We start from the raw sequence: 12,461 nt of genomic DNA on the forward strand, positions 1-12,461 counted from the left end.
GGAATTACATTCTGGTTGCCTGAATATTTCTTGTATTTGTCCATTTTTAGTACCACTGGGGTTCGTTCTGTGGCTTGGAGGAGTTTGGGGAGGAAATAACCCAGGCCCCTTAGGTTCCTCAGATCTTGAGCAGAGAGCTACAGTGAGATAGCTGGAAGCTTCTCTGGCTGCAGGGTGCCTCCGGCCAGGGCCCCCCTCTCTGGCGCAGGCACACAGGAGGGAGGGCCTTCTCCCCGCTCTCTGACTCTGAGCCATTGTGTGGTTCTGGCTTGGCTGCATTGCCTCCCTGCCTGCCTCCCGTCGTTTGTGGGCCTCTGTGTAGACCGAGTGTGCTGCCTGGTGCTGCTTGGACCCTGGCACCAGTCTACTTGACCATGAGCATGTTCTCTTCCTGCACCATCTGACTGCCCTAGGTTTCGGGGGAGATGTCTTTTTACCCAGCTCTTGTCTTCTAGAGAACCCCTCAGCTGTGGTGTCCACCTAGCTACACCTCACATCACTTGAGAGACTACTGAAGTACACGAAAGCCCAGGGACTCGCCCTACTGAATCAGGACCTTTAGGGCAGGGGCCAGGAGTTTATGTGTTTGAAACGCTTTCCAGATGGCAATTACTGGCATTCGAATATGGACTATTGGACTATGGAGGAGGCTACGTTGTCCTGTGAGTGTGACATTTTGTGGGTGTGCTAGGAGCATTCTGTTTACATAAATTGCCCTGGTACTTAGGAGAGCCAAGCTGAAGTACTGATAGCATTACTTTCAAATGCTTGAGCAGAAAAAGAACACACATTGGTATGTGCAGGTGGGGAGAGGGGACTGGCTGTCCCCGATTCTCCTCTTTCCTGAGACCCAAATGGCCATTTGTCCCTTCCCTCTTCCGTTCCAGTGCTGGGGATCAAACACAAGGCCTCTTCTAGGCTAGGCAAATTCTCTACCACACACTCAGCTATACAGACCAGGCTCCTGTTTGCTTTTTTAATAATCTATTTATTTTTATTTTATGTACATTGGTGTTTTGCCTATAGGTACGTCTGAATGAGGGCATCATATCTCCTGGTGCAGAGGTTACAGAAAATTGTGAGCTGCCATGTGGGTGCTTGGGAATTGAACCCAGGTCCTCTGGAAGAGCCGTCAGGGCTCTTAACCACTGAGCCTTCTCTCCAGCCTCCTGTTTGCTTTTTTAAAGAATTCCTAGTACTCTTTAAAACCAATGGACCAGAGCAATTTCCAATGCATCTGCCCAACAAAGGCTAGGAGAGAAGAAATTCCACTGGGGAAGGGAAGAGCAGGGAACATGAGACCCTCGTTAGTTGAATAGTTGGTCCCCACGCCTGGAAAATGTAATTCTGGGTTCTTAGAGGAAGCCGGTTCACACCGTCTCCTGACTGATCGCTGCGTTCTGTCCCCTCGGACCTCCCTGTCCTGTGCTCCCTGAGCCTCACTTCACCATGGAGGTCGCAGGGATCCCTTCCTTCCATGCTGACAGCCTAGTGGCACTCTTGCCCACAGCCAGGGGTGGTTAGAGAAGGTAACTCATCTTTCTTCTATCTGAATTCCAGAACGTGACGGGCCTGAGGAGTGGGGCTTGCTTGGGCTACCCCTCGGCTTTTCCTATGACTTTGGAATTCTTAGAAAATCTCACTTTAGGAAACCAGAAGGCATGTCTGACTCTCTCTTTTGGTTTTTTCGAGACAGGGTTTCTCTGCGTAGCCTTGGAGCCTGTCCTGGATCTCACTGGGTAGACCAGGATGGCCTTGAACTCACAGAGATCCGCCTGCCTCTGCCTCCTGAGTGCTGGGATTAAAGGCGTGCGCCACCACCGCCCCATGTGCATGTCTGACTCTTAAGAATCTCAGAAGTAGAAGGCACTTCGTATAGTTTTTTTGTCCATCTGTGATCCTCCCTGCCTTACTGATGCCACGGCCTAACCCAGCCCCATTTTGTATTGGAAGGGCCCTATGAAAGGATACCATTTGTGTTCTGGTTACCTAGCTCCACATCTACAAAATTCCCACTGCTAGAAAGTTCCGTCCTTACAACTAGTTCACAGCCATTCTCTTCAGAAGGATGTTAATTTCAACTTGAGGAGGTTAGAGGGAGGGAGTAACATGTAATTTTTAAAATCTTTACTTGTTTATTTAGTTTATTTTGAGGTCTCATGTAGTTCAGGCTGGCTTTAAACTCATTATGTAACTGAGGCTGGTTTTGAACCCCTGATCATTCTGCCTCCACCTCTTCAATCCTGGGATCACAAATGTGTAAATACTGTGCCTGGTCCAAATTTTTTTTGTTTTTTTGAAAAAGAGTTTCTCTGTGTATAGCCCTGGCTGTCCTGGAACTCATTCTGTAGAACAGGCTGGCCTCAAACTCACAGAGACCCGCCTACCTCTTGAGTGCTGGGATTAAAGGTATGCACCATTACCGCCCTGCCTACAAGTTTTAAAACTAGTTTTTCTAGTTAAGTGTAATTCTGAATACGATATTTTAGTTTTAAAAATTTTACGTATATCCGTGTTTAGCCTGCATGTATGTGCACCATGTGCCTGGCGCCCACAGAGGCCAGAAGAGGGTGTTGGATCCTCTTGGAACTGGATTTATAGATAATTGTGAGCTGCCTTGTGGGTAGGTGCTAGGAATTGAACCCAGGTCCTCTGGAAGAGCAGCCAGTGCTTTTAACCACTGAATCTTCTCTCTAGCCCTTGAATGCAATATTTTAAGAACATGTTTGAGATTTGTATAAGGGACATGGGGTCCAGTTTGGGGGGTTAGAGAGAGCTCTTGAAGAACGTAATCTCAGAGCAAAGTCACAAAAGGGTAAGTTAGAATCACACAAGGGAACTGGATTGGGAAAGCCATGTCCAGAAGCATGTGCCTGCACCAAGAGGTGTTAAATGCAAGGGATGCATAGTTAGAGACAGGGCAGATGGGCAATAAAGGCCTTGTAACTAAGACCAGTCGAGAGCCTTTGAGGGGTTCTAAGCAGGGAGCGAGACACTCAGATTCACACTTCAGAAAGGGCCCCCAGGCTCCTGGAGGAAAGCCTTGAAGAAGGAGTGGTCTTAGAGGGCAGGACCAGACCATTAGGAGTCTGTTGTGCTAGCCCAGGAGAAGGAAGAAGGGGGCTTAGTTTAACTACGACAGTGGCAATTAGGACAGAAGGAAGGATTAGCTTTGGAATGTAAAGAAGAGAGTCCCAAGGGCCTTGGTGATGGGACTTCAGATGAAAAGGAGAAGGGCTTTCAGGGTGACTGGAGAGCTTCTGGCTTGGGATTGGGTAGTGCCATAAAGTGGGGAGCTAGGAATGGGAGCAGGGTTTAGGGAAGAAAGGAGATGGTTTGGGTTGTACGGGTGATCACATAACATGAAGGAGGAATACACATCTGGAGTTATCAGCGTGAGGTGGTAGGGGTAGCAAAGGGGAGTAGAGGAGACTGTAGGCAGAGGAAAGAGAAGTGAGCCCAGGCAGGCTGAGAATGGAGGTTTGCGTCAACACCCACGGTTGAGCAGGACATAAAGGGAGCGGAAGACCCAGATGGAGGTGGAGAACAAGGACGTGGTGAGTCCCGAGAGGTGGCTCAGCCGGGAAAGGCTTGCTCTGCAAGTCTGCTGACCTGAGCTTGCTTGATTCCTAGAACCCACACAAAGGTGGAAGGAGAGAACCAACTCCTGAAAGTTGTCCTCCGGCCTTCACACATGCGTGTGTGCGTGTGTGCTCACGTATGTGCACGCACATCCACGCACAATAGTAAGTAAATAATAAATAGAAGTAGTGTCACAGGACCTGGGGGCAGAGGATAGGGGAAGAAAGGAATGGCCTAGAGAGCCAAATGGACCAGAACCAGATAGCTGGACACATGGGAATCCCTCTGAGTTGGGCAGTCAAGGATTTGGGGAGTGGCTTTAGGGGCTTAGTGAGAGGACATGGAAGGAGCTTCAGGTGTTGCCCACTCTTTCTTGAAGCTGACCTGAGAATGGAAGATCCAAGAGAACCCAAAGCCAAGAGAGTTTGGGCTGAGGGTTTGTTTTGAAATTGGGAGAGGCCTGGCTTATGTGGCACAGTGTGAAACCTGGTTGGGAAGAGGTTGATGCTAGAGGAGAGGGGAGGGAACTGTGAAACCCAAGGAACATTATCCTGTGGAAGATCAGGTGGGTGGGGCCCGAGAGGAAGCCAGTTGTACGCAGTAGGAGACCAGATGGAATAAAATGGGCCGAATGCAAGTGTGCTGAGGAGAGTGTGGGAAGAGGCAGGAAGTTGGGGGATTATCGTCCATGGCCTTGGCTTTCTACTTCACAGTGGTGCTCAGCTAAGGCAATGTCTACCCTCTGCTTGTCCCAGCCCAGGGATGAAAGTACAGTCACCTTCTGCATTAAAAATCTTAAGCGGGGCTGGGGCATAGCTCTGTAATACGGTGTGATGGCCCAGTCAGTCCTACGCTGAGCATTTTTCTAGTGTCTTGCATCTGTAAAAATGCTAGGATACTGTTTTCTGGGACCGTTTTCCCACCTCTGGATAACGAAGCCTGGATATCTTATCCGGTTCCGGGAGTCATGTCGGCACACACACACACACACACACACACACACACACACACCACCGTGGGTCAAAGGTAACCTTTAAGGAGCAGTGGAAGGGTGGGGCAGACAGCAGGGAAAGGGCAGACAGCTACTTTGGGCTAGTCCATCTTTGGGGACCTGCTAAGTACAGTAGAAATCACATCCCCCCACAGCCAGCCATGGCTCTGGCCAGAGTCCTGACCTGTGTCTGCCAAATTCGAGAGGGTCCTAGATGGGCACTTCAGCTGAAGGAGGACCTGTCTCCTATTTTGAGTTGAGTGGAATTTGCCACTCAAGGGTTGGGGATGTGGCTCAGTGGTAGAGCACTTGCATAGCGTGCACAAAGCCCTTCTCTCTCTCTCTCTCTCTCTCTCTCTCTCTCTCTCTCTCTCTCTCTCTCTCTCTCACACACACACACACACACACACACACACACACACACACACACACACGATTAGACTTACCTAGGTGTGGTGGCACACACCCATAATATACGTAATTCCAGCACTTTAGAGGCAGGAACATCAGGAGTTCAAGGTCATTTCCAGCTATATAGTTAGCCTGCATGAGTTACAGAGACAGACTGGGGGGGGCGGGGGGGGGGGGGTGGACACACAAACACACAAGATCTATCTGAGCGTTTCTGCTGTCGTTTTCAACTTTGTGGTCATGAGGAATAAATAGCATGCGACATGGGTTTGTTACTGCTCGGGTGAAGCTGTCCTATAGAATGAACAGCGTCTGATGTTTTTGTGAAACGGGGAACGTTTTCCCGACGCAGCTGAAAGAGGGGTGGCTTCACACCCCCAGACGCAGACACACAGAGGCTCTCCTGGGAGGCTCTCTGTTTTCTTTATTTTTACTAGATACCATTACCCCACTGCAGACCGATTAAATCAGAACCTGTCGGGAGCGTGTGGGCATCGGTAGCTGTGCACAGTTCCTCTGTGCTTTTGAGGTACAGCTTGAGAGCCCCAGGACAGACTAACCTTGTCATTATGACCAGTGCCTCTCAACTCTTTTGATGTTGTGACTTCAGAGGCAAAAGGTACCAGCCCAGGAGTCAGTGGCAGGCTCTTGCCGCTAAAGACACGTGACCTGGGGTTCCTGTCTGGCTTCCTGAGGGCTGAGGATCAATATTTTGGCAGATCCATACTTAGGCACCCTGCCTCACCTGTTGTTGAACTTGGAGTAATTATAAAGCCTGCTAAGTAGAGCTGTGTTGTACATTTATATTTTGCTGGAGTTTCATTGACGTGTCATAAACAGCATATATTTAAAGTGTACAACATGATAAGTTTGGCACATGAACACGCTGGTGAAATCACCACCACTGGCAGGTAATGAATGGGCTGCAGACATAGCTCAGTGGTAGAGTGCTTACCCAGCATGCATGGGCCATAGTTGTGATCTCTGCAGAAAGGGAGTGGTGGAGAGCAAAGGAAAAAAATGAGAGAGAGAGAGAGAGAGAGAGAGAGAGAGAGAGAGAGAGAGAGAGAGAGAGAGATAATGAGCACATTCATTGCTCCCAAAAGTTCCCTTATGGCTTATGGTAATCCTTCCCTTTCCTTCCCCAGATAAGCATCCATCTGTTTTTCCTCACAGTCGCTCAATTTGCATTTTCAGAAATTTCCTGAATTTTGATACAATGATACATACTCATACTCTTTTGTCTGGCAGGTTTTATTCAACAGGGTTCATTTGAGACTCAGCCACGATTTTACATTTGTCAATAATTCATTCATTTTCATTGCTAAGTAGCATTTAATTATACATATGTAGATGAATCACTTTTTGTTTTGAGACAGGGTCCTATGTAGCTCAGGCTGGCCTTGAACTCTTTTGTTTTTGTGGGTTTTTTGAGGCAGGGTTTTTCTGTGTATGCCTGGCTGTCCTGGAACTCACTCTGTAGACCAGGCTGGCCTCGAACTCAGGCTGCCTCTGCCTCTGGAGTGCTGGGACTAAAGGCATTCGCCGCCACCACCTGGCAGCCTTGAACTTTTTATGTAGTTAAGGTTGACCCTGAGCTTCTGATCTTCTGATCTTGCTTCCACCTCCTGAGCGCTGGGATCGCAGATGTGCCTCACACACCTGGTTTTACGTGTTTCTGGGGTCAAACCCAGGGCTCTGTCTGTGCTAGATAAGTACTCTATCTGAGCCTCAGTCCCTACCCAGACTTTTCACATTTTCAAAAGAGCCATTTCCCTGCTGATAGACATTTGGATCATTTCTAGTTTGGAGATAGTATAAGAAAAGTTTCGGGCTGGAGAGATGGCTCAGAGGTTAAGAGCACCGACTGCTCTTCCAGAGGTCCTGAGTTCAATTTCCAGCACCCACATGGTGGCTGACAACCATCTGTAATGAGATCTGGTGCCCTCTTCCATATACATAATAAGTAAATAAATCTTTAAAAAAAAAAAGAAAAGTTTCTACTATTTGAGGTTTATTATTATTTACTTGTAGTACTGGATTGTTTATTATTTATTTGTAGTGTCGGGTATCAAACTCAGAGCCTGTGCATGCTAGGCAAGCATTCTACTGTTGAGCTACAGCCCCAGCCCTGTGTTTAATGTCTGTATACAAGGCTGTGTAGCTGTGTATAGTTGAGTCGTAAGTAGACACATTTGCCTTTGTCAGAAGCTGCCTAGTTTCCAAGATGGTTATGCCATTTTATATTCCCGCCAGCTGTATATGAGTGTACGAGAGCTGGCCTCTTTTCTTTGCTAATTTTAACTTTTAGGCATATGTACTTTTATTTATTTTATTATTTATTTTGGTTTTTCAAGACAGTGTTTCTTCGTGTAGTTTTGGAGCCTGTCCTGGATCTCGCTCTGTAGATCAGGCTGGCCTTGAACTCACAGAGATCTGTCTGCCTCTGCCTCCCGAGCACTGGGATTAAAGGCATGCGCCACCACCGCCTGGCTATGTACTTTTATTGTTTTTTTTTTTAGATTTATTTATTTATTTATTTATTTATTTATTTATTTATTTAATGCCGAATGCTATTTATTGAAGGAGGGAAGAGGTCTTAAATACAGGCTTACAGCACAATGGGAGAACCCCAGAGGGCAGAAGTTCGCTACCGATGTTTTACAATCTTGCATCTAAGCTGCTAACGCCATTATGCAGGATACACAGACATACTTTTATTGTATGCTTATGACTGCTTTGCCTGCATGCGTATATGAGCACCACAGGTCTGTCTGCTGTGGTCAGAAGAAGGCATCAGATTGCCTGGAGCTGGAGTTACCAATGGTTGTGGACCACCAAATGAGGCCTGAGAAGGGGCTGGAGAGATGGCTCAGTGGTTAAGAGCACTGGCTGCTCTTCCAGAGGTCCTGAGTTCAATTTCCAGCAACCACATGGTGGCTCACAACTATCTATAGTGAGATCTGGCGCCCTCTTCTGCTGGGCAGGGATACATGCAGACAGAATACTGTATACATAATAAATAAATCTTAAAAAAAAATGAGTGCTGAGGACTGAACCCGGGTCCTCTGCAATAGCAGCCAGTACTCTTCCACTGAGTCATTTCTCCAGCCCTTTTTTGTCAACTTTTATTTTAAAAACATCTCCCATGTCCCCCAGGCTGGTTACAAGCTCCAGGTCTCTGCCTTTCCCTCCTGAATACTTAGATTATAGCATGTGCCACCATGCCTGGTTTAATTCTTTTTCATCCGTCACTGGGGATCAAACCTAGGGCCTTGTGCCTACTAGGTAAATGTTCTGCCCCTAAGCCTTGTCACTAGAACCCCTCCCCTTCTAATTAAAAGACATTTAACTTTATTATTATTAAGTGCACATGTAGTAGGAGTACGTGAGTGTGGGTGGGCGTGCTGTGCCACAGTGTGTGCGTGGACGTCAGAAGGCAGCTTACAGTGCTTGGCTCTCTCTTTCCACGCTGAGTTCTGGTGATCGAACCCAGGTCAGCAGGCTCTGCAGCAAGGGCTTTTACTCCTGAACCATCTCACTGCCCCCTACTCCCCTTAGTCTTTGAAAACCGTTTAGGCAGTGCTGGGAATGGAAGCTAGGACCTCATGCCTGCTGGACAGACACTCTACCACTGAGTTCCACCCCTAGGTCGCTGTCCTCTTTCCCCAAAGAGACCCTGCTTCCCACTTTTACTGTTGGCTAATAAAAAGTACCTCTTTTGAACGTCAGACGGTGGTGGCACACGCCTTTAATCCCAGCGCTCGGGAGGCAGAGCCAGGCGGATCTCTGTGAGTTCGAGGCCAGCCTGGGCTACCAAGTGAGTTCCACAACAGGCTCCAAAGCTACACAGAGAAACCCTGTCTCGAAAAACCAAAAAAAAAAAAAAAAAAAAAAAAAAAAAAAAAAAAAAAAAAGGTACCTCTGTCCTTTTGTTCTTTACTGCAGTTTTGGGCCTTGAGGAAATGGGCACTGGCCTGGATTGTGTCACCTTATTGTCACAGTATCAGATGATTGATAAGTCTTCCTTGGTAACTAAATGACATTTTTACCCTTTGCCTACAGGTCCCACGACGACGACGACATGTACCAGCCGTCCAGTCTTGACACTGGCAGGAAGTAGAAGGCGTCGTCGTCTCCTGCGGCCACACCCTCATCATGTCTTCGGCTCAGGGCAATGGGGAGCACTGGAAGTCCCTGGAGTCCGTGGGCATCAGCCGCAAAGAACTGGCCATGGCTGAAGCCCTGCAGATGGAGTACGATGCCCTTTCCCGGCTCCGACATCACAAGGAGGAGAACAGGGCCAAGCAGAACACAGAGCCCTCTCTCATCAGCTGGGATGAGCCAGCCTTGGACTTCTACAGCAAGCCAGCCGGCAGGAGGGCAGACCTCAAACTCTTGCGTGGTCTTTCTGGCTCTGATCCTACCCTGAATTACAACTCCATCTCCCCACCAGGAGAGCTCCCCAACTCTACCTCCCAAGATCCGCAGCCTGGCCCAGATCCCTGGCCCAAGGGCTCCCTGCCTGGAGACTATCTCTATATTTTTGATGGCTCAGATGGGAGGCTCTCGTTGTCTCCAGGATCAGGTGACCCAGATGGTTCTAGCAAGAAACTATCCCCGCCTCCTCTGCCTCCTCGGGTCTCTATCTGGGATGCCCCTCCCTTGCCTCCCAGAAAGGGGTCCCCCTCACCCTCCAAGATCTCTCAGCCTAATGACATCAACAGTTTTTCCTTGGTGGAACAGCCACCTGACAAACTGTTAGGGCCCCAGGACCCAGAAGAGGAAGAGCTGCCTGATGGTGGGGGCCAGCGACACATGCTGGGATCTGTGGACTATGACGGCATTAATGATGCAATTACAAGGCTCAACTTGAAGTCAACTTATGATTCGGAGATCTTGTCTGATGCTACCAGGGGCTGGAAGGAGGGCCGAGGGCCCCTGGACTTCAACAAGGACACCTCTGGAAAGCCTGTGGCCCGGAGCAAGACGATGCCCCCTCAGGTTCCCCCCCGAACCTATACTTCCCGATATGCCAACCGAAAAAATGCGACACCTGGCAAGAACCGTCGGATTTCTGCTGCTCCGGTGAGGACCTTCCTGTGTGTTCATTCAGAACGTGGGCTACGTTCTCTTTACCCTTCCAAATTCAGGTCTCCCAAGCACTCACGGGCCCCTTTAGTCCTCTTCTGCTTCTGCCTTGGGGACCCTTGGGCGATTGTGGTGGGGGTTGGGAGGGATCCAATCTCGGCTTTGTTATGGGAGGCTGGGCCAGGAACATCAGGAAGGGTCTGGCTTCTTTCCTAGGCTAAGTTTCAGTGTCTTGACCCAAACAGCCCTTCTGGGGGCACATGTTTGGGGATCATGGCTGCTAATAGGTACTTCCTTCATGATGCAAGGACTGAGTTAGGAGTCCTCAGACTTACCATTGACTCTGTGGTTGAGTGGTGGAGGTGGGACTTGGAGCTGCTTCTTACTCCTGAGGCTCTGTCCTGCCAACTGCTGCACGGCTACTCACGGCCCTGATGATCGTCCGTAGTGTTAGCTGCTTGTTCAGTGCCCGCAGAATTCCAGACCCCTATCCAGATCTCCACGACAACCCTGTCTGATGCTCCAAAGCCACCCAGCAGGAAATGGCAGAGCTGGTAGTAGAGCCTGGTCTTGTTCCCAAGTCTTTCTCCCTCTTCCTCTCACCTTCCCGTCCTCACTGCTCTTTATTGTGATAAAATATATGTGACATAACATTTACCGTCAGCCACTTAAAGGTATGTAGTTCAGTGGCATTAAGTACAGTCATACTGTGGGGGTGTTTACTTTTAGCCATCTTTCCCCACTGAAAATATTTAGAAAAAGGCCTGGCAGCGTGATAGTAATGCTTTGGCTTATATGAGTATACATCACAATGCTTTGGCTTATATGAGTATACATTAAAAAGTACAAAGTCAAGCCGGGTGGTGGTGGCGCACGCCTTTAATCCCAGCACTCGGGAGGCAGAGCCAGGCGGATCTCTGTGAGTTCGAGGCCAGCCTGGGCTACCAAGTAAGTTCCAGGAAAGGTGCAAAGCTATACGGAGAAACCCTGTCTCCAAAACAAAACAAAACAAAACAAAAACCAAACAAAAAGTACAAAGTCTACATTTCATCCCAGGTGGCTTCCACAGCAGCCTTGATATGTTTTTGGTCCATGGAGTATCTCCAAAGGTGGGACCTGAAGACCACCTTGCTTATACCCCTGACTTCTGGACACCCTGGTCCCCGTGAGTCTGGAGGCTGCTTCCTAGCTGCGGACTTCTGTAGCTCCTTATGCCCCCTCATCCGTCCTCTTTCCTCCTTGCCCATTGTCTTCGTGCACTGGGGCTTCCCCACCTTATGTCCAGCCTTAGGGATCACTCCCATCACGGCATAGTTGCACAGTCCGTCCTTCCTCTGCTTTTTCAGAGCGAGCCCCTCAAAGCCTAGTCAGGGTGAGCTGCAGCCCCAGAGCTCAGGCTTTTTAAAGGCTCAACTCAGAGGTGGGGCTGCCCCTGCTATTTATAGGGATGGGGAGAGTCATGTCCTTAGCTGAGTTCCTCACACAGAGCCGGGCCTGCTCACAGAGTCAGGCAGCCTGGGGTAGGTGGTCACCTCTGTCTTCCCTCCCCCACCTCATGCATCATCAGAGTACCGAAACGGAGCCTGATCTGGTTCGGAGTCTCCTTGAAGAAGCAAGGGCAAAGCAAAAAGCTCTTGCCAGTTCTGGGGTCGGGGAGGCAATGCGGCAGTGGCCCTCCCCACCTCAGGTTGGGGCGGGGGCTCAGCCTGCTGGCCGGGGAAACCCTTTGAGCTCTGCGCCTGTACCCCCACCCCGCTTTCACCGAACTTCCAGCCGGAAGGATCCTTCTTATCCCAGGCCCACTGAGCCATCTCTGCAAATGGCTGGCTCCAAATGCCAGCCTGGTACCCCCGCTGCCAGCCTCTGCCTGGCAGACTCCCCCGGCCAGCATCGGACGATGCCACCAGGGCCTGCCAGCCGGGCAAACGTAAGTGGCTTTTGTTTTCTTACAGTGCCAGGGAATGGTACAGAAAGGGCATGAAATGGCCTTCAGTGGCCATTCTGTTTTCTCCCTCTCCCTCTCCGCCTCTCTTGCCTCTTCTGTCTCTCTCTCTCTGACTCGCTCTCATAGGTTAATTGCTGACAGTGGTACTATTGTTTGGACTGGGACACAGGCATACGCTTGGCAAAGCCAGGGCCTCACATGCCAACTGCCCCCACTGCTGCCTTCCTCTTCATGTGCTGGCACCCCCACTCTACACACACCCAGGGGAGCAAGGCTGACCAGAGGGAGGGACACTTGAGGAAGCAGTCAGAATATTCAGTGAGGACCTTGGTCGCTACCTTCTGCCCTGAGGGACCGGGAGGGCATGAGAGCAGCTGTGGGGGTGAGGCGAGGTGAGGGGGCACACACAAACTGCAGTCTCAGACACCCCCTTTCCTCCCC

The 12,461-nt window shown here is 49.6% G+C and overlaps 1 protein-coding gene across 5 annotated transcripts in view; it reads left to right on the plus strand.

The window, feature by feature from the left end:
- The window catches only part of Pik3c2b (phosphatidylinositol-4-phosphate 3-kinase catalytic subunit type 2 beta), a 69,194-nt gene that overhangs the window by 12,893 nt on the left and 43,840 nt on the right, over nucleotides 1-12,461 (plus strand). For all 5 annotated transcript variants that reach the window (XM_052736938.1, XM_052736936.1, XM_052736939.1 and 2 more), the window contains one exon: nucleotides 9,050-10,072. In XM_052736938.1, coding sequence (XP_052592898.1) covers nucleotides 9,143-10,072 — 930 coding nt within the window. In that variant the 5' untranslated portion in view covers nucleotides 9,050-9,142. The remainder of the gene's footprint in view (nucleotides 1-9,049; nucleotides 10,073-12,461) is intronic.

This window comes from Peromyscus californicus, unplaced genomic scaffold (genome assembly GCF_007827085.1).
Source record: "Peromyscus californicus insignis strain IS unplaced genomic scaffold, ASM782708v3 Scaffold_14__1_contigs__length_90479793_seg_2, whole genome shotgun sequence".
NCBI classification, from domain to species: Eukaryota; Metazoa; Chordata; class Mammalia; order Rodentia; family Cricetidae; genus Peromyscus; species Peromyscus californicus.